The 27,522-nt window shown below is 35.5% G+C and overlaps 1 protein-coding gene across 10 annotated transcripts in view; it reads right to left on the reverse strand.

Moving 5' to 3' along the window:
• KLHL5 (kelch like family member 5) overlaps nucleotides 1-27,522 on the reverse strand; it is a 195,384-nt gene that overhangs the window by 126,923 nt on the left and 40,939 nt on the right. For all 10 annotated transcript variants that reach the window (XR_014264392.1, XM_082464089.1, XM_082464085.1 and 7 more), the window contains 4 exons: nucleotides 24,920-25,056; nucleotides 24,184-24,380; nucleotides 14,128-14,340; nucleotides 5,038-5,224 (listed from right to left, as the gene is read on the reverse strand). Coding sequence is in view for 9 of the 10 variants with exons in the window: in XM_082464089.1 (XP_082320215.1) it covers nucleotides 5,038-5,224; nucleotides 14,128-14,340; nucleotides 24,184-24,380; nucleotides 24,920-25,056 (734 nt within the window). In the remaining variant the exon portion in view is untranslated. The remainder of the gene's footprint in view (nucleotides 1-5,037; nucleotides 5,225-14,127; nucleotides 14,341-24,183; nucleotides 24,381-24,919; nucleotides 25,057-27,522) is intronic.

The following is a 27,522-nucleotide window of genomic DNA, read 5'->3' on the forward strand; positions in this document are numbered from 1 at the left end:
CCTGTGCTCCGCAACAAGAGAGGCCGCGATAGTGAGAGGCCCGCACACCGCGATGAAGAGTGGCCCCCACTTGCTGCAACTAGAGAAAGCCCTCGCACAGAAACGAAGACCCAAGACAGCCATAAATAAACAAATAAATAAATAATTCCCATTCAAAACAAAACAAACAAACAAACAAAAAGGCATTGCTAATCATCTCTCTTCACTAATGAATTTAAAGAAGATTTTTAATCTGAATTTTAAGTTATTCCTTTTAGATCTAGTTCACTAAGCAGTATCATAGTCTTATGAACTAGTAAATAAAAATTCTTTTGCTAATATCAAACATAATTCTTAAAAACATAAGATTTTAAAATACAGTCTAAAACATATATCTTAAAAAATATATCTCCAAATAACAAAATCTTAGTAATTGCAAAATCCTATGTAAAAGTTTAGAACTTCCCTAATTTATACTGAAGGATTAACCTTTAAAAAAAGTAAGCACAAATACATTCTGACATTTTTTTAGTGGCTATTTAGAACCATTACTGGCTTATTTGCTGGAGTCTATACTAATCAGATATATGAAGGGACCAAGAACCCAATAATCAGACTCGCATCCAACTGATGCAAATTGCTCTTCATTATGAAGACGCTGGGATTAAGATAAATTAAGGCCTGGGAAGATAGCTTGAATAGGATAGAACCTCAGAGTATTTGATGATTAAGAAAGACTTAGAAATAAAGTTGGTCAAGTAGCAAAGGTCAGATAACAGAAACTCTTGAAACCTAGAAAGAGGAATTTATAACTTATTAGTAAGAAATAAAGATTGCTGGAGTTTTTGAGCAGAGTAATGGCATGTTAACAGAAGAGTTAACATGAGAGTTAAGCAGTCAAAATGCCTGTTTGAATCCTGATCCCATCACTAATTAGCTGTGTGATCCTAGGAAAGTTAGTTAACTTCTCTAAGTCTCAGTAACCTCCTCTGTAAAAGAGGGCAATAATAACATTCAGCTTTGAGAGTTGCTAGGAAGATGAAATGAAATAATGTAGGTCAAGTGCTTAGCATAATGCCTGGCATCTATTAAAAATATAATGAATGCTATTCCCACAAAATAAACATGATCAAAATTTGTGGGCTGATAGAAGGCTAACTGGAATTAGCAAGACAGCAGTGGAAATTTGGAAGAATAAGAGTCATTTGAAAGAAGTCACTTGGTGACTGTCAGAGTTGAAATCTGAGAGAGAGAAAGAGAGGGAGAGAGGAGATATGTATTGTTTACTTGGCTACTTAGTATCTGAGTTTCCTTCCCATGCTTGGGGAATTTTCCACTGTATGTATGACCTTGATGGGAGGCAGGAGCCTATCTTCCAGAAACCTGAGAAGACAGATATTCTCTTTGTCCTTGGAATTTTAGGGCCAGGACTCACCTAAAGCTAGTCAAATGGATGCCTGCACCGGAATTTGAAGTCTAAAGCAGGAATTATAAAGAAGCAGGGACAGTGGGTGTAGTCCTACCCGTTTCTCAACAGCCTTCCAATAAATTCCATATTTGCTTAAATGAGCTAGAGTTGATGTCCACTGGCGAGCACTGAACTATGATCCCAAGTTCTCAAGTCTGGGAGACATGGTCAGAGAAGACTTGGATACATGAAGCTTAAGGTGAAAGCCAAACATCAAATAGATATTTTATACCAGTTGGAAATATGAGAATAAAATCAAAGTGTAATACTTATATGTGGAATCTAAAATATGACACAAATGGACTTATCTATGAAACAGAAACAGACTCACAGATGTAGAGAACAGACCTGCGGTTGCCAAGGGGGAGGGCAGGTGGGGGAGGGATGGATTGGGAGTTTGGGATTAGCAGATGCAAACTATTATGTATAGAATGGATAAAAACAAGGTCCTACTATAGCACAGGGAACTATATTCAATATCCTGTGATAAACCATCATGGAAAAGAATATGAAAAAGGATGTATATATATAACTGAATCACTCTGCTGTACAGCAGAAATTAAGACAACACTGTAAATCAACCTACTTCAATAAAATAAATTTTAAAACATCAAAGTGCGAGACTATAATTAATACAGAGATAACAGTTAAAGCCTTGAAAAAGAGAGGGAAAGATAGAGGGGAAGTGGAAGTGCTAGTAATGACTACAAAGCCAAGCACCAGTTCCAGGCACATAGTGGATACTTAATAAGTATTTGCAGATCGATTATCTGGACAGTGGAGATCTCCAAAAATGTTCAAATACTTAAACTATAACTCCAATCAGTTATCTTACTTTACGTATCTCTGTAACATTCAGTCATCAAGCCTATATTTAGAACTTAAGTATCCATACGTACATAGTACTATGTTACATGCTATGTGTGATAATAGCTATATTCATATCTGTATCTGTTTCCGTGAACCTAAAAGTTAAATAACAATGCAAGATTTTCAATTAGAGCTCATATTTTTATATTCTTTTGAGATGTCACATAGAAGAGAAACCTTTAGATGTGATCACTGCATCAAGTGCTTTAGTCATACAAGTAATACAAGAGATGGCAGAGAACAATCTTCCTTCGTTTGACCAATACTTACTGATGCCGTCTATGTACAAGGCACTGTTCTGTAAATATATTAGTGAACAAAAAAAATCCTTGCTTTCCTGGAGCTTATTTGGGGGAAAGAGGTAGACAGACCATACACAAATGTAAGAGGTGCCATGAAGAAACATGAAGCCGACTAAGGAGAAAGTGATAAGCAAGATTAGAAAGTGATGGGCAAGAGGTTGCTACTGAATGGTCATGGAAGTCCTCTTTGGTAAACTGGTGTTTGAGAGGAGATCTGAGTGAAGAATTTCTGCTGGACGTTGTGATATCAGGGCGCAGAGCATCCTAGTGAGAGGAAACAGCTAATGCAACACTCCGGACATGGGAGACCGATTAGCATGTTAGATGAACAGGGAGGCCAATGCAGCTGAAACAGAAGGATGGAGGGGAGAAGTAGAATGAGCTGAGATCAGAGAGGTAGCCAGAAGTCAGAGGTTTTGTCAAGGGATAGCAGATTATTAGTACTAGGAATTCAGAGGAAGAGGAGATCAATGTATATTGAGAAATAATACACAGAAACCTCTTGGCACAATACCTGGCACTGAGTAGGCACTGTGTATAGTGTCTGTTGCTATTATTGTTACTATGAGTAACAACGCTGCAAGAAGAGTACAAAGAATTTCCAGATACTCTTGACCCAGATTTCGCACATACTTATGTTTTACATTTGCTTTCTATGTATGTATATATGTATGCATGTATATAGGTTTTATGTATGTATGAATTTTTTCTGAACTGTTTCAGAGTAAGTTGCACAAAAGATGCCTCTGTACCCGTAAATATTTCAGTGTATCTTTCTTCTTTTGTAAGAAATCCTCTTACAAAACCACAATACAATCATCAAAATTTGGAAATTAACATTTATACAATGCTGTTAATCTAATCTACAGAGCTTATTCGGATTTCGTCATTTGTCCCAATTATGTCCTTCATAGCAAAAGAAAATCCAAGATGATGTATTATAATAGCTGTCATGTCTCTTTAGTCTCTTGTCATCTGAGACAATTCCTAAATCTGTTTGTATTTCGTGATGTTGACATTTTGGAATACTTCAGACAAGTTATTTTGCAGACTGTCTCTCAACCTGAATTTGTTTGTCTTTTTCTCAGGATTAAGTCCAGATTATATACTTTTGGCAAGAATACCACAGATGTGCAGTTGAGTTCTCAGTGCATCATATAAGAAGCACAGGCTGCTAGTTAGTCTCATTACTGGCAATACAACTTTTGATTATTTGGTTAAGGTGTTGTGTGTCAGGTTTCTCCACTGTAAAGACACCATTTTATGCTTAACTAGTAAGCAAATGGTTGGGAGATACTTTGAGACTAAAGATCCTGCTCTTAGACTTTCACCTACTAGTCTTAGAGAATTAATGGTTATTGACTGAATTACTTATAAATATGATGATTGCCAAATGATGATTTTTCTAATCCCATCTTTGCTTCTGTTTTAATTAGTTGGCATTCTACTGTAAGGAAAAGCATTCCTTCTCCCTCCTTTGTTTGTATCAGTATGAATTCATGAATACTTATTTATAATCTTTTACTATCATTGTTTATTTTGATGCTGAAATTATCCCAGGTTTGGACAGTGGTAGCCCCTACAAACTGTCTCCTGTATCTCCTGACCTGTCTCCATTATTCTTTGAGCACTTCCTTACTTTCTGGCACTACAAGTCATTCTAAGCTATCTTGTACTTTTCCTACCCCAGGGCTAGAACCAGCCATTTCTCCAAGGAGCTCTTTGGCCATATTTATTAATAATTAAAATTCATTTTGTTCTATACTTTTTGAAACGATACATGCACTCCAGTTTTCAATGCAGCACTATTTATAATAGCCAAGACATGGAAGCAACCTAAATGTCTATCGAAAGATGAATGGATAAAGATGATGTGGTACATATATACAATGGAATACTACCCAGCCATAAAAAAGAACAAAATGATGTCATTTGCAGCACCATGGATGGACCTAGAGATTGTCATACTGAGTAAAGTAAGTCAGACAGAGAAAGACAAATATTGCATGACATCACTTATATGTGGAATCTTAAAAAATGGTACAAATGAACTTACTTACAAAACAGAAATAGAGTTACAGATGTAGAAAACAATCTTATGGTTAACAGGGCGAAAAGGGGAGAGGGATAAATTGGGAGATTGGGATTGATATATACACACTACTATATATAAAATAGATAACTAATAAGGACCTCCTGTATAGCACAGGGAACTCTACTCAATACTCTGTAATGAGTATTACTCTTTTCTCTGTATGGGAAAAGAATCTATAAAAAGAGTGGATATATGTATATGTATAGCTGAATCACTCTGCTATATACCTGAAGCTAACATAACATTGTAAACCAACTATACTTCAACAAATAATTTTAAAATATTCATTTTTCCATTCCTTCAAATAAAAGATTATTTAATACCTTTTGTTGAATCCATTCCTCCAACTGCAAATAATGTACCGACAGTTGACTTCCTAGGCTTTGTCCGAGGACTCTGTAACATGGGCCGTCTCTCTGGTAGTAGGTGATACTTCATTGCTTCCATAATTAGTTTCTGACATTCTATATCATCTCGAAAAAGTGCATTATTTTCCATGTCTGCTAGGAACTAGAAGAAATAGTGAGTATGTGTATTGAATGACCACGAAAATAGTAGGGTTGAAAGAATAAACTAGTTCATAAATGGAAATGATCTCATTAAAAAAAATCCAAGGGACTTTTCTGGTGGTCCAGTGGTAAACAATCTGCCTTCCAATGTAGGGAATGTGGGTTCGATCCCTGGTCAGGGAACTAAGATCCCACATGCCGTGGGGCAACTAAGCCCGCGTGCCACAACTACTGAGCTTGCGTGAGCCTCAACTAGAGAGCCTGCATGCCACAAACTACAGAGCCCACGTACCCTGGAGCCCGCGCGCCACAACTAGAGAGAAGCCCGCACGCCACAACAAAGAGCTTGCGCGCTACAACGAAGAGCTTGCGCACCACAACGAAAGATCCTGCATGCCTCGATGAAGATCCTGTGTGCCGCAACTAAGACCCAATGCAGCCAAACAAATTAAAATAAATAAATAAATAAAAATTTTAAAAAAAGATAAAGCGAAAGTTTAAAAAAAAATCCAAGTCTGGACATCTATTTTTAACTAAAATATTCAACATTTACAAAATTTACATTTTACGTTTCATTGAAAAACAGAAACTGAGGAGAAGTGGTATGCTTTAAAATCTTAATAGTGCTTATCTCTGGGTAGTGGGGAAACTGGTGTTTTAAATAATCTTTCTTTGTATGTTTCTATATTTTCCAGATTTTCTAAAATAAATCATTTTACTCTTTAAGTTAGAAATAGTTTTAACTGAAGAATAATAAGTAGGAGTTGACTAATTACACTGCATTTACCTGACCTCTCTAAAGAATGTTCAACAAGCAACCAACAGCAAAAACAAAACTTTCATATTTTTTTAGGGGCAAAGAACTCCAAATGGTGATTTATTCTAAACGAATTAAAATTCCTTGTACTTCACTGAATCCTATTTTTTTACCTATGTAATTTTATGTAAATGTATAAATATGGTCATACCTTGCCTTTTAAAAAATGATTTTTTTCCTTTTGTACTTGGTTCTCCATTCCCCTCCCTGCCCCTTTACTGCCTTATTTCTTTCATTTAGGATATTGATCCATATGAAATTAATTTTTAAACAGAAGATGAGTTGAGAAATATTTTTTCTTCCAAATGAATAGCTAGTTCTGTACCGGCACCATTTACTAAATAATACCCTCCATTTCCAACTGAATTGAACCTTGGTCATAAATAGTCTCAGGATATATGAGATCTGCTCTTTGATCCTCTAATCTGTTTGTCTATTCCTTTTCTAATACTCTATTTTATTACAGCATCTTTATGGCATTTCCTGCTTGTATGATATAAATCTACCCTCACTATTCATTTTCACAGTTTTTTTGGCTATTTTTGAGTCTTTACTTTCCATATAAACTTAAGACAGATTTACCTAATTCCCCATCACCATCTTGATCCTGTTGGCATTCTAATATGAACTGCATTAAATTTATTAATTTGGGGAGAATTTACATTTTTATGATGCTAAGTCTTTTTGTTCAAGAAGCCTTTCTACTGTTTATAGCTTTCTTCATATAGGTACTATTATGCCTTTTATTAAATATACTAATTTTATATTAAATGTATTAAATAATATATATAAATATATTTAAAAAATTATTTTTATTGCTACTGGAAATGGATTTTTGAATTTCCACTTTGCATATCTTTTGTCATTGTATACTTGTACCATAACCTACAACTTTACCACATTCCCTTATCAAACTCTAGCTATTAGGCATATAATCATAATAATCACCAAATAGGGATAGTTGCATCTTTTTCTAATATGTATGCCAATTATTTCATTTTTATTTTATTATTGTAGTTGCTAAAACCTTCAAAGCAATGTTAAATAATCATGGTGATATAGAGTATTCATTTTTCTGGTTTAAATTGATATGTTTTTAGTGTTTCACTATTTAAGATAATAGTTACTAAAGCATTTAGTAATCCATCTTTATTATAGATAGGTTGTTTTCTTCTCTCCCTATTTTACTTTAGAGTTTTAAAATTAAGAATGGTTGCTAATTTTTTCCAGTATCTTTTATACATCTATTAATATGATCATATGGCTTTTTCTCCTTGAAGTTACTGATATAATTACCTTGACAGATTTCCTAATACTCAACCATTCCTGTATTCCTAGAAAAAAACCTTCCTGGTCATAGTGTATTATCCTTTTGATACACTGAAGGACTGTATTTGATAATACAAGGTATATTTTATATATTTTATAATTCACCATTTCAAGTATACAATTCAATGATTTTTAGTAAATTTACCAAGTTGTACAACCATTATCATAAAACAGTTTTGGAACATTTTCATCACCCTGATTAGATCCCGCATGTCTGTTTACTATTAATCTCTGTTCCTATCTCCTGTTCCAAGCACTAATCTGTCTCTGTAGATTTGCCCTTAGATGTTTCGTATAAAGAGAATCATACAATACGGGGTCTCTTGTATCTTGCTTTTTTTCATTTAGCATGTTTTTGAGGTTAATCAATGTGTAGCATGTATCACTACTTCATTTCATTTTACTGTTGAATAATAATTCATCGTATGGATACACCACATTTTGTCTATCCATTCACCAGTTGATGGACACTTATATTATTTCCAGTTTTTGGCTATTAGGAATAAAGCTGCTAGGAACATTTGTGTGCAAGTCTTTATGTGGATATATGTTTTCATTTCTCTTGGGTGTATACCTAGGAGTAGAATTGCTGGGTCATGTCGTAAACTTATGTTAACTTTTTAAGAAAGTGTCAAACTGTTTTCCAAGGTGGCTGCACTATTTATATTCACTCCAGCAATCTATGAGGGTTCCTGTTTCTCCACATTCTCACCAACAATTATTACTATCTTCTCTTTTTAGCCACTTGAGTGGGTGGGAAATGCAGTTTTACTTTGCATTGCCTTAATGGCTAATAATGTTGAGAGTATGTTCATATTTTGATAATGGAAGAGAAGGAAGAGTTTCTAACAAAAGTCACTGTAAAATAGTTTGTGGCATTTGGAAACTGAGAACAGCATGCTAAAAGCAAAAAAGCCAAATTAAGACATAAGTCTCAGGACCTATGCCAGAGTATAAATTCTGGTATTAATTATTCTATATTATTCTGTGTACACAAAATATAGTTATACTTGCTAGAGAAGCTATTAATGAATATGCATTGAGCTGGTTCATTTTTTTTTTTATGTATTTATTTTTTTGGCTGCACTGGGTCTTCATTGCTGTGCACGGGCTTTCTCTAGTTGCGGCTAGCGGGGGCTACTCTTGGTTGCGGTGTGCAGGCTTCTCATTGCAGTGGCTTCTCTTGTTGCGGAGCATGGGCTCTAGGCGCATGGGCTTCAGTAGTTGTGGCTCACGGGCTCTAGAATGCAGACTCAGTAGTTGTGGCACATGGGCTTAGTTGCTCCACGGCACGTGGGATCTTCGTAGACCAGGGCTCGAACCCGTGTCCCCTGCATTGGCAGGCGGATTCTTAACCACTGTGCCACCAGGGAAGCCGAGCTGGTTCATTTAGATTAATCTTAGTGTTTATATTACTTCTGTTATATATAATTGCTTTAGTCCTTTGTAAAAAAAAAATAATAATAAATGTGAAAAAATTGTAGAAAGTAAAGTCTTGGAAGACTCAATAGTTACTGCAATATGAAGTAAAATATATTTCTTAGCATGCTGACACTATAATTTTTGAACAAATGGGATTAATTATATGTAAGTAGAGAGATGAAAATAATGGAAGGAAATATGAATCCATTAATCTAAGTATCAGATTAATCAAATGGAAGGTACCAGATATCATTTGGAAAATCATTCAGAAGGCACTGATAAAGCACTACAAAATATAGACTCTCATATACTCTTCATTTTAGGTGAATACTATGTACCTTCTCTGCCATAAAAGAATGGCAAATTATTAAAATGGAAACATTTAGAAAATAGAAGAAACATTTTCCATTTGTAAATTTTTATCTTCACTCACATACTTGTTCACTATATGACTATTTCACTAAAACTGTCCCTTCAACTACTACTAAGAGTGAAAAACAGAATGTGAATGATTTATGAACTCTACAGCCTTTAAAAAAAGTTTTGGTATCCAAAACTTGTAAAATAAAAGAATACTAAATGTAAATACTGACTCGTTTTATATTTCTGAATTTTAGTAAAAAACAATAATGAGAATTGAGAACAGAACAGTGGAGACCAAGATACTTGTAATACAGGGTAACCATTGGGAACAGTAAGAATTTAGGTGTCAAAATCTTTAAAATAATGTCCTAATGCAGTTGACCCTTGAACAACGTGGATACAAAACACACAGGTCCACTTATACACAGATATTTTTCAGTAGTAATACCACAGTATTACACAGTCCACTGGTTGAATCCACAGATATAGAGGAACCTCAGATATGGAGGTTACACGTTAGCACAGATTAATCCCCATGCTGTTCGAGGGCCAATGTGCACATTCTATGCACATTATTTAAAATGGGATCAAAGAGAAAAGCCTGAAATGCTTTCGAAGGTAAAATAAAACTACACACACACTTGTCTTCTGGATTATTCAGAGTTTAAAAAAAAAAGCCACACTAAAATGATCATTTGGATGAGGATTACAATGATATATATGATTTCCTCTATCATTTTAAGGAGACACTACAATAAAATTACTATATGTCAGTTGAACTCTTTCTAGTTAGGGTAAATAGAATGTTTCTTATCAACGGAGTAGGGTAAAACCTCATTGAAAAAGGAATTATTTCACAGAAGTAAATTCGTTAGGTAACTGGATCTAACGTCAATTAAAAAAATATTAGTCATTTATTTGATAGGCACTAGACTTCTTTTGTTTTCATTTTTCAGTTTTGTTTTTTATTGAAATATAATTGAGAGAGAACATATTAGTTTCAGGTGTACAACACAATGATTTGAGATATATATATATATATGAAAATGATCACCACAATAAGTCTAGTTAACATCCACCCCCAGAGAGTTACAATTTTTTGGTGTGTGATGAGAACTTTTAAGATCTTAGCAACTTCATCCTTTTCCTATCTTTTAAAATAAAACATTCAGAATACAATCCAACATTTTCTTGATGATTTTAGAGTCTACTTCAATACTTCATCACTTGACAACTCTAAGTCTGCAAACTTGCCCTTTACTTTTAGCAAGGGAAAAAAAAAAAAACCCTGCTAGTATCTCTAAATGCCATAATGGTGCAATAGAGTATTACCACTGTAGAAAAGAAAAACAGTGCTCCAAGAGGTGTTATTAACTTGTTTAAATTATACAGAGCAATGTGGCTTCCATCACTGCTACTCATCAAGTTAAGACAGTGGTTCTCAAACTTGAGTGGGCATCAGATGCACCTGAGGGCTTATTAAAACACAGCTGGCTTGTGTTTTAATAACCACCCAGAGTATCAGATTCAGTAGGTGTAGAGTGGGGAACTAATAATTTTCATTTTAAACAATTACCCATGTGGTGCTGATCCTATAGTTGGGGATCACACTTTGAGAACCATTGGGCTAATCCAGTGGTTTTTCCATCCTTATCTGTCTTCTCTGTAGCATGTGATGATGTTAAAATTTCCTCCTTCTTGGGCTTCCCTGGTGGCGCAATGGTCCAGAATCCGCCTGCCAGTGCAGGGGACATGGGTTCGAGCACTGGTCCGGGAAGATCCCACATGCCGCGGAGCAACTAAACCCGTGCGCCACAACTACTGAGCCCGCGCTCTAGAGCCCGTGAGCCACAACTACTGAAGCCCACGCGCCTACAGCCCGTGCTCTGCAACAAGAGAAGCCACTGCAATGAGAAGTCCATGCACCGCAAGGAAGAGTAGCCCCCGCTCGCCGCAACTAAAGAAAGCCCACGTGGCAACGAAGACCCAACACGGCCCCCCCCACAAAAATTTCCTCCTTCTAGAACTTGCAATCTCTTTTTAATGGTACTACAGGTATTTAGGCAGCTTTGGGACTACCACTAAATATTAGTGATTCTTAGGGTTCCACCCCTAGTACCCTCATGTTCTCTTTGATCGGTGTCACTCTCTTCCCCTTGGCTTCAACAACCTAAATAAGTAGTTTTCAAAACTTCTTAGACTCTAAGAGGATTAAAGGTGTCAAGAAGCTCTGGGAACATGGTTCTTCTACTTTCTTCCCCACCTTCAAAATCAGCTCTTCATCCTGTATTCTGTCTTAATCAACAGCACCTTCATCAACCTAGTTGCACAAATCAGAATTATTCTGGACCCTTCTTTTTTTTTCCCTTTTTTACCCTGCACCATTCAATTGGTCATTAAGTTGCATCAATTCTACCTTCTAAATAGCTCTTGACTCTGGTAATTAATTTCTCTACCTCCACTTCCAGAAAGTGATTAATTCACTGGTCTGAATCCAATAGCCTTCCTAGTGTATTTCTACTTTGACTCCTCCAATCCATTCTCTGCAATGCAGTTATAGGATCTTTCTAAACTAAAAGGATAATTATGCCATTCCCTACTTAAAACCCTTTAGTGCTTCCTCACTGCTTTTAGGATAAAATCCAAACTCCTTGGCATGACTGAGTTCCTTCACGATCTGGTCCGTTTACCTCTCCAGCCTCATCTCTCAACATTGCCCTTTTATTTCTGTACTCTAGCCATGCAAGCTATCTTCAAATTCCAGAACACGATATATTTGCTCATGGCTCTATAACTAGAACCCCTTCTTCCCTGGGCTATTATGCCCATTCTTTTGGGTGGCGAACTCAGCCTGCAAACTGAGTGACACTTCAGAGATTCTCCTAGCTTCCACACCATCAGTCTGGGTGGGCCACTCCAATTATTTTCATAATACCATGTTTATGTATAGATCACAGCCTTCATCTCATTATATTGTAATTACTGATTTATTTTTTAATCTATTTCTTCCTCCACCTGATGTCCCTCCCCCCACCTCACAAATTTACCCAAAGTACATTCAAAAGGCAGAATAGTTCAGTGGAAAAGGCATAGAACTTTATTTGGGTTCAAGTCCTACCTCTGTCTCATAACTCTAATATATGATGTTAGCCAAGTAACAAAGCCAAAGAAACCTACAACGCAGAAGGGAGTTATGCAATCACTTTGTGATTCTGCGCATATGGTTTTACTTTTTTGGTCTGTTACTTCATTTGTACAACAGGTGTTAGACTAAATGTTCTCCAAAGTGCCTTTCAACTCTAAGATCTTATGGCTATGATTATCAGCAGTATCCTGGCTAAAAGAAATTTTAAAGATCTCTTAGAGTCATGCAAATATAGTATCATAAATATTTGAAGCTACAGGACTGAGGTAAATTGTCAGGTTATTTAATTGCACAGATTCTTTTCAAAGTCCACTAGGATTTTTCAGATTTTATTTTCTTTCATTTAGAAAAGGATAAGAAAAAAATTCTGTTGGATATCAGCAAAGATAGTCCTCTCATCTTTAAATCTGATTTTAAGAGAAATGTTTTATGATGTTATTTTTCCTGAATTGTCATCAATTCATGTAGTTTCACTCCTATGAATTCATACAATATTCTATCTGTGAAGAGAGGTCTTTCTTATAAAGCATCAGCACTGATTTTTGTTTCTATGAGGTAGAGAACAAACAGTAACTTTTGCTCACAACAGATGGAAATAATATATAATGCTCAAGATAAATACAAATAAAATAAAACTTATGGCACTTTAAACAACAACAACAAAAAATCTGATCTCAAGCAGTAACAGCTCATTCTTTCTTTACTGTCAAGGACTCTATTTAAGGCCTCAAAATAAGTAGCAAAGTATGCAGAGGAAATTTTTGTATATTCCAGCTGAAATTGTAAAAAGGGGAAACCATGCATGTAAATATGTTACTGATTGCTTTGAATATACCAACTAGATATCTCTCAATTCTAAAATAATGATAATAATTATACTAATATTATTTATAACACATTTTATTTCACAGAGCACTTTTCTGATCCTCATAAAAGTCCTGTTAGATAGCAAGGATGTTATCTCCACTTGACAGATGAAGAAACCGAGGTATGTGAATTTGCCAAGTCACAGAGTTTTAGATGTCAGAGCCAGAACTATTAACATGTTATTAATTTATATACCACCAGAATCCAGCATTTAGTGGATACTTAATAAATGTGTGGCAAATGAATTAATCTAAATTTTCTGGTTCCTAGAGTCCAGTGTTTCTTTCATTAGCAGCTTTATTAATTCTTCAGTTGCTAAGATAGGTCTGCAGCTGAGTCAAATAAAATTACTAACCTCAAAGCAACAATGTTACTTAATGGATGCAATTTAGATAGTCAGACCTTCTGGTTTGAAAACAGAATTTTTTTTTTGCTCACTATCTTTTCACCTTAACATTTCATAGGAATATATATAAAATAACCATATTGAATAGAATAAATAAGCTCATATTAATGTAATTAATAGATAAGCTCATATTAATGTAATTAGCATAAAGTGAATACAGTAGTCCCTCAGTATTCTGGGGACAGGGGGTTGGTTCCAGGATTTGTGTGGATACAACATTTCACCTCAAATATGTAGTATTTGCCGATAACCTCTGCACAGTCTCCTGTATATTTTACATCATCTCTGGATTACCTACAATACCAAATACAATGCAAATGCTATGTAAATAGCTGTAAATGCAACGTAAATGTTATGTAATAGTTGCTGGTACAGGACAGCTTCAAGTTTTGCATTTTGGAATTTTCTGGAATTTTTAAAAAAATATTTTCAATCTACGCTTTGCTGAATTTGAGATGCGGAGCCCACAGATGTGGAAGGCTGACTACTCAAAGTCGCAGCAACTACTGTTGTTGAAATTATGACATTGATTTTAAATAATCAAAAATAGTTTACCTGTGGCGCAAGGAGAGGTAGCCTAATATAAGCCAAAAGTTTACTGAGATCTTTCCGTCTCTGTTCCAAATCATGACGGACCCAAGTAAGAAGTGCATTCAATATTGTCTCCTCACTAGGAATGTTCATGTCATCACTGGCCAAGAGCTTTGCAATTTCACTGGCTGGTAATAACACAAATTCCTGGTTTCGAATTACTTCCATGAAATGTTCCTAGAGGGAAAAAGAGCATATAATTGATATTGTTTCTTCTGTCCATCACAGTTTAAAAGAAACTAAACATCTTTTAATTAGATGCCAAAACACAGTTTATACTTCCGCCCTTCCTTACAATGTATTATTGCTTGCAAGGGAAAAAACACAGCAGAAAATAACATTTAAACTGTAATTATGTTAAAATTCTTATTTCTATGTAAGTAGAATTAAAGTGTTGTATCATTTATTACAATTAAAAAATAAATTTGGGACTTTTCGGTATTGCTTTGCTCAAGTTAGGGAATAGTTTTGGCAAGTCTTTCAAAGGAAGATAGAAAAAATGACATAGACACTCTGTATGATTAACATCAAAAGTGAGTTTAGATTTGTGGTGCAGAAGATTTTGGCCAAGAGGGAAGCAAAATACCTGGGTGAGAATGAAGTTATTTCTCATACCCAGAAATGGCCTCTAGGGTGGCTAAATTTCCCAAGACCATTCTGAACCACGGAAGTCTTCTCAGACTCTGCCTGGGAAGAGAATGTGTCCTTAGAGCTATCCGTGAGCCAAACTGGCCTTTAAAAGTATTTTAATATTATTTATAAGACCACCAAGGATTTTAGGTCTGATTTGAAAACTTTAATCTCTTCTTACCTGATTTATATACAAAGTTCTTTTGGTCTCATAGGAAAAACAGCCAAAACAAAAATGTTGACCTACAGTGCACTGGGACTCCAGGGCCTTAGACAGAAGATGACTCAGTTCTGGCCACATTCTAGAATCAGCCTCTTTATAATTTGAAATGGAAGATAAAAATGCCCTTAGATAACTTTTACTAGGCTATTATGCTAAACAATCTAAAGAGAAAAGAAATAGTCTTCTGTTGTAAAAGGTTACAAGTCTTAATGCATGGGCTGCTTACATAGTTATAATACAAATATAAATGCTAGAAGTATTGTCCCTTAATGTTTTTCTTATGCTTCTTAATGTACTATGGCTGTCTCAGCATACAGTTTTAATAAAAAAAGCTAAGGCTGTTTAAATCAGAGCTATTTAAAAATAGCTCAAGCTATTTAAATTAGAGTTAGAGATAAGGACTATCAACAATTATCTTCTATATCAAGATGAGAATTGTATTTTCCATATAGCCTCCAGTAACCCAAGTTAGCCACTGATCTAAGATATATCTTGGGTTGACATTTCACTTCTTTCCAAGAAATTCTTAAGAGGAAAACCATACGTGAATAATTAACTACATTCAATTGCCTCAATTCATCATGATTTGTTAAAGATGCCCAAATGAATCTATTTTAAAATGACTGATTATCATTTTTCAGAAATATATTTTAATAAAACCTCAGGGCTGGAATGGCTTCAAGCAAATTGTACTACTCAATTGTATACCAACATTATAAAATGATTTGGTAACACACAGCAAGAGCTATAAAAATGTTGAAGCTATCAACGCATAGTTATACCACAAGTAGTTTAATCCTTAGTAAATAATTCACAAGAGGGGGGAAAAAAAGCTGATGCTTCTCTGATGGTGCTTCTTTGTATTATTATTTATAATAGTAAAAAAAATGGGAAATAGCTTAAATGTCCAGCTCTAGGGGGTTGTAACTCAATTGGCTATTATTCAGGCATTAAAAATTTTAGGGACAAAGACCACATAGATAAACGGAAAGATATTTATTATATAATGTTAGATGAGATTCTGAGAAATCAAAATAATATACATTTCTAATAGTGCAAAAGTATACAGTACAGTCAACAGTTATACAACACTGAAGTAACTACTGCCATACTTTCAAATGGAATTAATTGCATTTCATCAATGAGAAAAAGATTATATAAATATTCATTTAATTAATAGTTTATTTGTTGATATATCTATTTCAGAACAATGCCCATTCCATTCTGGTAGAATTTGTATTAAGTGAAATTGGAGTTTTTCAACACCTTATGGAAATACTACTGAACTCAAGGTTAAACACAAAGTGCTTTTCAAAAGTATTAATTTGGTTTTGAAGCAAGTATTTTAGCAAAATTCAATGTTTTTTACAGGTTTTCTAGATCAAGAAACAAAATTTAAAATTGTAAAATCAAATGTTTGTATTTATTTTATAAATCCACAATGACATTCAATATTTGTAATGATATAACCAGTCTTAGATTTTTTTGGTAGAGGTTACATGATGGCTGCCAGGTCACGTTTGGTGGCAGTCAGAACAAGAACAAAAGTTTCCAGATTTCAGGATTACAAGAAGGAACTTTTCATCCTTTCCTATTTGTATTCATGCAGGATGAGTGAACATCCCAAGTACGTGCACTATTTGCTAATTGTGACAGTTGATTTCACTCTGTGGCATGTGCTTACTTCATATTTTAAATCCATTTTACGATACAAACAGCTATCATGCTACCAAACACTTGCTAGCATTATGCTCCTTCCTCCTTTGGAACAGTTTTCAAGCACATGAAATTACTGCGGGATTTATTTAAATTGAAGATTGAATTCTGCTATACATTTTCATTCAGTTCCCACAGCAACAACTCAAATCACACAATCTGCCTCTAAATACTTACTGTTATTAGAATTCAATTTCAGGTCTCTGTTGAAACTGAATAATGTCAAATAATGGCCTTGGGGAGAAAAAAACTACCACAACTAATGGGCTATGAAAATAGCTTTATAAACATCAAGCTAATTTAAATTTAATTTATATCTAAGCCTTAAAGGAGCAACTGTGCCTCTACTGTAAAGAACAGCAATGACCTAAATGCATACAAATGTTTGCATGTGAATAAAACTCCTTCTTAGGTAAGAAATATTATGTAAATTATGGAATGATTACAAAGGAAAAAAAATCCAGCTTTATTTTATTTATATTTATCTTATTCCAAAAAATATTTGAACCTAAGCTGTAAAAGTTAAACTAAGAAATCTACAGGGACGAATAAAGACTAGGGAGGAAGACAGCCTCATCCACCAGAGGGCAGACAGCAGAAGCAAGAGGAACTACAATCTTGCAGCCTGTGGAATGAAAACAACACTCACAGAAAAACAGACAAAATGAAAAGGCAGAGGACTATGCACCAGATGAAGGAACAAGAAAAAAAACCAGAAAAACAACTAAATGAAGTGGAGAAAGGCAACCTTCCAGAAAAAGAATTCAGAATAATGATAGTGAAGATGATCCAGGACCTCGGAAAAAGAATGGAGGCAAAGATCGAGAAGATGCAAGAAATGTTTAACAAAGACCTAGAAGAATTAAAGAACAAACACCTAGAAGAATTAAAGAACAAACAAACAGAGATGAACAATACAATAACTGAAATGAAAACTACACGAGAAGGAATCAATAGCAGAATAACTGAGGCAGAAGAACGGATAAGGGACCTGGAAGACAGAATGGTGGAATTCACTGCCGCAGAACAGAATAAAGAGAAAAGAATGAAAAGAAATGAAGACAGCCTAAGAGACCTCTGGGACAACATTAAACGCAACAACATTCGCATTATAGGGGTCCCAGAAGGAGAAGAGAGAGAGAAAGGACCAGAGAAAATATCTGAAGAAATTACAGTCGAAAACTTCCCTAACATGGGAAAGGAAATAGCCACCCAAGTCCAGGAAGCGCAGAGAGTCCCAGGCAGGATAAACCCAAGGAGAAACACACCAAGATACACAGTAATCAAACTGGCAAAAATTAAAGACAAAGAAAAATTATTGAAAGCAACAAGGGAAAAACGACAGATAACATACAAGGGAACTCCCATAAGGTTAACAGCTGATTTCTCAGCAGAAACTCTGTAAGCCAGAAGGGAGTGGCATGATATACTTAAAAGTGATGAAAGGGAAGAACGTACAACCAAGATTACTCTGCCCGGCAAGGATCTCATTCAGATTCAACGGAGAAATCAAAAGCTTTACAGACAAGCAAAAGCTAAGAGAATTCAGCACCACCAAACCAGCTCTACAACAAATGCTAAAGGAACTTCTCTAAGTGGGAAACACAAGAGAAGAAAAGACCTACAAAAACAAAGCCAAAACAATTAAGAAAATGGTAACAGGAACATACATATAGATAATTACCTTAAATGTGAATGGATTAAATGCACCAACCAAAAGACACAGCCTCACTGATTGGATACAAAAAGAGACACATATATATGCTGTCTACAAGAGACCCACTTCAGTGAGGGGATGGAAAAAGAAACTCTATGCAAATGGAAATCAAAAGAAACTTGGAGTAGCAATACTCATATCAGAGAAAAGAGACTTTGAAATAAAGAATGTTACAAGAGACAAGGAAGGACACTACATAATGATCAAGGGATCAATTCAAGAGGAAGATATAACAATTATAAATATATATGCACCCAACATAGGAGCACCTCAATACATAACACAACTGCTAACAGCTATAAAAGAGGATATCGACAGTAACACAAAAATACTGGGGGACTTTAACACCTCACTTACACCAACAGACAGATCATCCAGACAGAAAACTAATAAGGAAACAAAAGCTTTAAATGACACAACAGACCAGATAGATAAGGTACTTATAGGACATTCCATCCAAAAACAGCAGATTACACTTTCTTCTCAAGTGCATACGGAACATTCTCCAGGATAGATCACATCTTGGGTCACAAATCAAGCCTCGGTACATTTTAAAAACCTGAAATCATATCAAGTATCTTTTCCAACCACAACGCTATGAGATTAAAAATAAATCACCAGGAAAAAAACGTAAAAAACACAAACACATGGAAGCTAAACAATACGTTACTAAATAACCAAGAGATCACTGAAGAAATCAAAGACAAAATCAAAAAATACCTAGAGACAAATGACAAAGAAAACACGACGACCCAAAACCTATGGAATGCAGCAAAAGCAGTTCTAAGAGGGAAGTTTATAGCAACACAATCCTACCTCAAAAAAAGAAGAAAAATCTCAAATAAACAACCTAAACTTACACCTAAAGGAACTAGAGAAAGAAGAACAAACAAAACCCAAAATTAGTAGAAGGAAAGAAATCATAAAGATCAGAGCAGAAATAAATGAAATAGAAACAAAGAAAACAACAGCAAAGACCAATAAAACTAAAAGCTGGTTCTTTGAGAAGATAAACAAAATTGATAAACCTTTAGCCAGACTCATCAAGAAAAAGAGGGAGAGGACTCAAATCAACAAAATTAGAAGTGAAAAAGGAGAGGTTACAATGGACACCACAGAAATACAAAGCATCCTAAGAGATTACTACATGCAACTCTATGCCAATAAAATGGACAACCTGGAAGAAATGGATAAATTCTTAGAAAGGTATAACCTTCCAAGACTGAACCAGGAAGAAATAGAAAATATGAACAGACCAATCACAAGTAATGAAATTGAAACTGTGATTAAAAATCTTCCAACAAACAAAAGTCCAGGACCAGATGGCTTCACAGGTGAATTCTATCAAACATTTAGAGAAGAGCTAAGACCCATCCTTCTCAAACTCTTCCAAAAAATTGCAGAGGAAGGAACACTCCCAAACTCATTCTACGAGGCCACCATCACCCTGATACCAAAACCAGACAAAGATACTACAAAAAAAGAAAATTACAGACCAATATCACTGATGAATATAGATGAAAAATCCTCAACAAAATATTAGGAAACAGAATCCAACAACACATTAAAAGGATCATACACCATGATCAAGTGGGATTTATCCCAGGGATGCAAGGATTCTTCAATATATGCAGATCAATCAGTGTGATACATCATATTAATAAATTGAAGAATAAAAACCATATGATCATCTCAATAGATGCAGAAAAAGCTTTTGACAAAATTCAACACCGATTTATGATAAAAACTCTGCAGAAAGGGGGCACAGAGGGAACCTACCTCAACATAATAAAGGCCGTATATGACAAACCCACAGTCAACATCGTTCTCAGTGGTGAAAAACTGAAACCATTTCTTCTAAGATCAGGAACAAGAAAAGGTTGCCCACTCTCACCACTATTATTCAACATAGTTTTGGTAGTTTTAGCCATGGCAATCAGAGAAGAAAAAGAAATAAAAGGAATCCTAATTAGAAAAGAAGTAAAACTGTCACTGCAGATGACATGATACTATACATAGATAATCCTAAAGATGCCACCAGAAAACTACTAGAGCTAATCAATGAATTTGGTAAAGTTGCAGGATACGAAACTAATGCACAGAAATCTCTTGCATTCCTATACACTAACAATGAAAGATCAGAAAGAGAAATTAAGGAAACAATCTCATTCACTATTGCAACAAAAGAATAAAATACCTAGGAATTAACCTATCTAAGGAGGTAAAAGACCTGTACTCAGAAAATTATAAGACACTGATGAAAGAAATCAAAGATGACACAAACAGATGAAGAGATATACCATGTTCTTGGATTGGAAGAATCAATATTGTGAAAATGACTATACTACCCAAAGCAATCTACAGATTCAATGCAATCCCTATCAAATTACCAATGAATCTTTTACAGAACTAGAACAAAAAAATTTTTTAATTTGTATGGAGACACAAAAGACCCCAAATAGCCAAAGCAATCTTTAAGGAAAAAAACGGAGCGGGAGGAATCAGACTCCCTGACTTCAGACTATACTACAAAGCTACAGTAATCAAGACAATATGGTACTGGCACAAAAACAGAAATATAGATCAATGGAACAGGATAGAAAGCCCAGAGATAAACCCATGCATCTATGGTCAACTAATCTATGACAAAGGAGGCAAGGATATATAATGGAGAAAAGACAGTCTCTTCAATAAGTGGTGCTGGGAAAACTGGACAGCTACATGTAAAATAATGAAATTAGAACACTCCCTAACATCATACACAAAAATAAACTCAAAATGGATTAAAGACCTAAATGTAAGACAAGACACTATCAAACTCTTAGAGGAAAACATAGGAAGAACACTCTTTGACATAATTCACAGCAAGATCTTTTTTGACCCATCTCCTAGAGAAATGGAAATAAAAACAAAAATAAACAAATGGAACCTAATGAAACTTAAAAGCTTTTGCACGGCAAAGGAAACTATAAACAAGATGAAAAGACAACCCTCAGAATGGGAGAAAATATTTGCAAACGAATCAATGGACAAAGGATTAATCTCCAAAATATATAAACAGCTCATGCAGCTCAATATTAAAGAAACAAACAACCCAATCCAAAAATGGGCAGGAGACCTAAATAGACATTTCTCCAAAGAAGACATACAGATGGCCACGAAGCAGATGAAAAGATGCTCAACATCACTAATTATTAGAGAAATGCAAATCAAAACTACAATGAGGTATCACCTCACACCAGTTAGAATGGGCATCATCAGAAAATCTACAAACAACAAATGCTGGAGAGGGTGTGGAGAAAAGGGAACCCTCTTGCACTGTTGGTGGGAATGTAAATTGATACAGCCACTATGGAGAACAGTATGGAGGTTCCTTAAAAAACTAAAAATAGAATTACCATATGACCGAGCTATCCCACTACTGGGCATACACCCTGAGAAAACCATAATTCAAAAAGACACATGCACAATGTTCACTGCAGCATTATTTACAATAGCCAGGTCATGGAGGCAACCTAAATGCCCATCGACAGACGAATGGATAAAGAAGATGTGGTACATGTATACAATGGAATATTACTCAGCCATAAAAAGGAACGAAATTGGGTCATTTGTGGAGACATGGATGCACCTACTAGAGACTGTCATACAGAGTGAAGTAAGTCAGAAAGAGAAAAACAAATATTGTATAGTAACACATATATGTGGAATCTAGAAAAATGGTACAGATGAGCCAGCTTGCAAGGCAGAAATAGAGACAAAGATGTAGAGAACAAAAATATGGACACCAAGGAGGGAAAGCAGGTGGTGGTGGGATGAATTAGGAGATTGGGATTGACATATATGCACTAATATGTATAAAATAGATAAGTAATAAGAACCTGCTGTATAAAAAATAAATAAATAAAATTCAAAAAACAACAAACAAACAAGCAAAAATTTAAAAAGGGTGCCAGTTTCCTTAAAAGAAAAAAAAAAAAGAAAGGCTTGGGGGGGAAATATTTCAAAGGACTTTATTTAAAAGATGTTAACCTGGGGCTTCCCTGGTGGCGCAGTGGTTGAGAATCTGCCTGCTAATGCAGGGGACACGGGTTCGAGCCCTGGTCTGGGAAGATCCCACATGCCGCAGAGCAGCTGGGCCCGTGAGCCACAATTACTGAGCCTGCGCGTCTGGAGCCTGTGCTCCGCAACAAGAGAGGCTGCGATAGTGAGAGGCCCGCGCACCGCGATGAAGAGTGGCCTCCGCTTGCCACAACTAGAGAAAGCCCTCGCACAGAAACGAAGACCCAACACAGCCATAAATAAATAAATTAATTTAAAAAAAAAAAAGAGTGCTTTCTTTAAAAAAAAAAAAAAAAAAGATGTTAACCTAATACGATGCTAGGTCTAAAAGATGTTAACGTAATACGATGCTAGGTCTGTACAGTACTGCCCTGTCACACAGTCTCTATTTTTTCACTTGAAGCCCTTTGACATCATAAATAAGAAACATTTCTAAGAAGCGATTACACCACGGGGAGAATAACGAATCCATAAAGGTTCTGCTTTTGCCTGAGTGCTTTTGCTCACTCACATAGATCCCTACTGTGTTGAACAGAGTAAATCTAAATAATGATGATGATGATGATATCATTTATTGACTGGGTATACTATGTATCAATCACGGTTTTAAGTGCTAAACTTCTATTAACTCATTTAATCCTCACATTAAGCTCATGAAGTAAGTAGAATTAATCTTCCTAATAGTTACAAATATCTATTCTTATAATTTTTTCCAAATCTCTATTTCTCTAGTAGAAGATTTCTAAAGTACTGTTCAATCCCTTCACCTACAAACCAATTCAATGGAAGGAAGGGGGATGGAGGAGAGGGTAGACAAAAAAAATATCTCCTAAGTGTTGACTAAATCAGTAACATGGATAATGATATATGTGTATGTGAATGTTCACATTCTTTCTTCTCTCAGAAACTGTATTGCCCTAAATGAAGCATTTAAAGCAAAAATTTCAATCACTGCCCAGGTGTGAAGACCCACGTGTAGCAAGATGGTCATTCCTTAAAGATCCACACACCTCTGTTCCCCAAATCCCTCTACTGTTGAGATGGTGGAGGCTGGTCCCAACAGTATGCCCTCAACATGCCCTTATTTTCTTGCTGTCCTAGATCAATCTATATCCATTATCTGCCAGGCTTCTGAATCAGAACCCCCTGTGTTTTACTTTGAGCACATAATTTGCTACAATTAATAAGAACATTTTTCTATGTAGCTAAAGACACTTCCAACGTATAGTCAGATTTATCCTTAATAAAAAGTCTCCCTTTCATCCTCCTATCTTCTGTACTAGTACTGCACCATACACTACAATCACTATCACCAACTTCCATCAGTATGTGGACAATTCTGAAATTCATCCATGTGCTACAAAATAAACTGTCTGGGGGAAATCCTGCTTTAAAAAGCAGCAGATCTGAAAATCTTGAATGGAATAGTCCTAGGCTACTGCTCTGTTTCTTAGTGGCTATAATAACTTAAGGCTTGACTCATAAATCAGGAGAAATATGACTTGATGTTTTTTCCTCATAACTCAATGAAAATATGACACACTACACAGTGAGCCTGAACCTCAAGACATATGGCAGAGCCATGGGGAAGACAGCAACATGTAGATAAGCCTGCAACAATAAGGAATAAGGCAAAGAGCATATACCTTCCTGCTTTTCAAAAAATACATACCATAGTATAATTGTGAGCCACTTTATGCAAATCTGTACAACCTTGAGCATCAGCAAAAGAACGGATTCCAAGACAGTTGGACGGGTGAAGCTGTTTCATTAAAAACTTACAGCATGCTTCCACAACCTGTGAAAGCTGAAGAAGGCAAGCTGTAGATAACAGGCACTCAATATTATCTTCTTTTAATTCAAGGCGGCCTTAATGATAAAAAGAAATTCCATTAACTATGGAATTATATTAACTTTAGTTTATAAGATAATTGGTGTTAACAGTAATAATTCTAAACAAGAGCTCATTACATGCATTCCAGACATAGATGATTTAAGACATTCCAAAAAGAAAAAAAAGTACTGAACATGAAAAAAAAACTATTAGCACTTTGTGACTTCTACTAAAATTTAAAAATTAATAGCTTGTTTCCAGAATTTTTAAAGAATGATTTAATTAGTAATATATCTATTACATATAACTCAAATTTTAAATGCAATAATAAAAAACATAACTCATCAAATTATTACATTAACATTTAAGAATATCATTCAATAGCTTATTATGAAAACCATTTTAAAGGTTCTAATATAGAGATTTTAACCTATATACATACCACCAGGGGTGGTGATTATAACAGCAGAATTAACTGTTAGCTGTGGCAGGCTTTATTAAAAGCAGAAATCTGAAATCTAATAATACAACTTAAATCTAAGAAGTTTTAAATTCATATTTTCAGATTTATTACCTGTATATGCATACTGAATCAAGGACCACAGTGAATTTGGTTCTACACCTTCCATTTTTATTTCTTCTTGCCTTGCTTCCCTGACATCATTAGTAAACATGGCAGCAAAATAATCTGAGACAGAGGAGAGCACCAATCTAAGAACATATTAGAAGAAAATCAACAAATTAGTGACAACATCAAAGCTGATGTTCATTAGTAAATGCTGCGGCTTTCTTTTTCCTTATTTTTCTTTTCCTTTTTAAAAAAAATTTTGTTACCCACAGAAAGTGTTTGGTACTAAGAAATGCATTTTAAGTTTGACAAATTGCTTTATGCTCTAGCTCCTTCCTTTGAGTAATAAATTACCATTACGGAAAATTTTCTGCTGACATAAGTGATTTACTCATTCACTACTTAAATATCCCTTTTTAACATCCTGAAAAAAAGCTACAAGCTCACAGCATTAAACTGATGATATAAAAAATGGGGGGGGAAATGTAAAGGTTCTTCTTTTTATCACTTTTGAAAATAACCTAAGTTTTTTTTTTAATTGTAGAGGTAGTCAACATATGGAAGACATTTGATACTGGTTTTAGGTTATTATTATTATTTTTTTAATTAATAGCTACTCTATTTATTTATTTATTTATGTATTTTTAGCTGTGTTGGGTCTTCGTTTCGTGCGAGGGCTTTCTCTAGTTGCGGCAAGCGGGGGCCACTCTTCATCGCAGTGCGCGGGCCTCTCACTATCACGGCCCCTCCCGTTGCGGGGCACAGGCTCCAGACGTGCAGGCTCAGCAGTTATGGCTCACGGGCCCAGTTGCTCCGTGGCATGTGGGATCTTCCCAGACCAGGGCTCGAACCCGTGTCCCCTGCATTAGCAGGCAGACTCTCAACCACTGCGCCACCAGGGAAGCCCTTAGGTTATTTTTTTAAAAATATTTATTTATGTATTTGGCTGCACCAGGTCTTCATTGCCACGTGTGGGATCTTCGTTGCGGCATGTGGGATCTTTTAGCTGTTGGCATGCAAACTCTTAGCTGCAGCATGTGGGATCTAGTTCCCTGACCAGGGATCGAACCCGGGTCCCCTGCATTGGGAGCACGGAGTCTTACCCACTGGACCACCAGGGAAGTTCCTAGCAGGTTATTTTTAAACTTCATGATTTTCAAATTATTATAGTATATTATAATGTTTGTATTTTGTTATAAAATTATATCATTATCACAATATAAAACTATACTTTGTATTTTGTTATAATACATTATTATATATTAGGTATGTCTCTGTCCAAATTATTGATAGTCACATATAAGCATTATTGATAGTCACATATATTAGGTATGTCTCTGTCCAAATTATTGATAGTCACATATAAGCAAAATACTTTGTATTTTGTTATAATACATTATTATATATTAGGTATGTCTCTGTCCAAATTATTGATAGTCACATATTATATATTAGGTATGTCTCTGTCCAAATTATTGATAGTCACATATAAGCAAAAATAGGTTATATATATATGTATTTGAAACGTGCATTTTTCATTTGATAATATGTCTTGAAGATATTTTCCATATCAGCACACTTACACAGATTTACTTTATTCATTTGTTAAAGAAGTAGAAATTATGATACAGATAATAGTTGAAGCTCTCTCTGTGCTCCTCTCTAATTCCCTTCACCTCTCTCCCCAGGAGGGCATTGCTGAATCTTATGGTTTGCCAAACTGCTCTCCAAAGAGCTGTGCCAGTTTAGTCTAGCACCAGCACTGCAAAAGAGTTAACCTTTCCCCACAATACTGTCGATGTCAAAATTTTGGCCACCTGCAAGGTGTTAAATGGTATCTCGTTGTTTTAATTTTCATTCACCTGATTGTTAGTGAGGTTGAAGGTGTTTTCAAATGTATTTTGGCCATTCAGGTTTCTTCTTCTGAGAACTGCCCATTCATTCAGTTACTCACTGAACAAATAATAATGCACACCTAATAAATACTGGGCACTGTTCTAAATACTTGAGATGTATTAATACCTTCTCTTACGGAGTCTTATATTCTACAGGGAGACAAACAATATCCAGCAGAAGTAAATTGTATAGTACATCAAAAAGTGATAAGTGCCATGGGGAAAAAAGCAGGGTAAGGGCAAATGGGGAGTGGGTTTAAATAGGTGGTCTCATGGGAAGGTGACACTTGAGAAAAGACTTGAAGGAGGTGCAGGAATTAGTCACACAGGTATTTGGGAACAGCATTCAGGCAGAGGAGCAGCCAGTGCAAAACTCCAAAGGCAGAAGTGGCATGCCTGCCACATGCTAGAAACCACAAGGGGGTCAGTGTGGTTCAAGCAGAGTGAGAACGGAGGGCAGAATGGTAAAGAGGTAATGGCAGGCTGGGTCACATAAGCCACTGTGAGGACATGGGCTTTCACACTGGGACATAAAGAGGCACTGGAAAGTTTGATCAGAGAAGCAACCAGATATAAGTTCCATTTTAAAGGATCACTCAGGGAGCTGTGTAGAGAACAGAACGTAGGGGAAAAAGTGCAAACAGGGAGACTAGTTAGGAGTTTCTTGCACTGGTAATCCAGGTGAGATGGTGATGGCTTTCACAAGCGTTGCAG

The sequence above is a fragment of the Balaenoptera physalus genome (genome assembly GCF_965194825.1).
Source record: "Balaenoptera physalus genome assembly, chromosome: 5".
In the NCBI taxonomy this organism is placed as follows: Eukaryota; Metazoa; Chordata; class Mammalia; order Artiodactyla; family Balaenopteridae; genus Balaenoptera; species Balaenoptera physalus.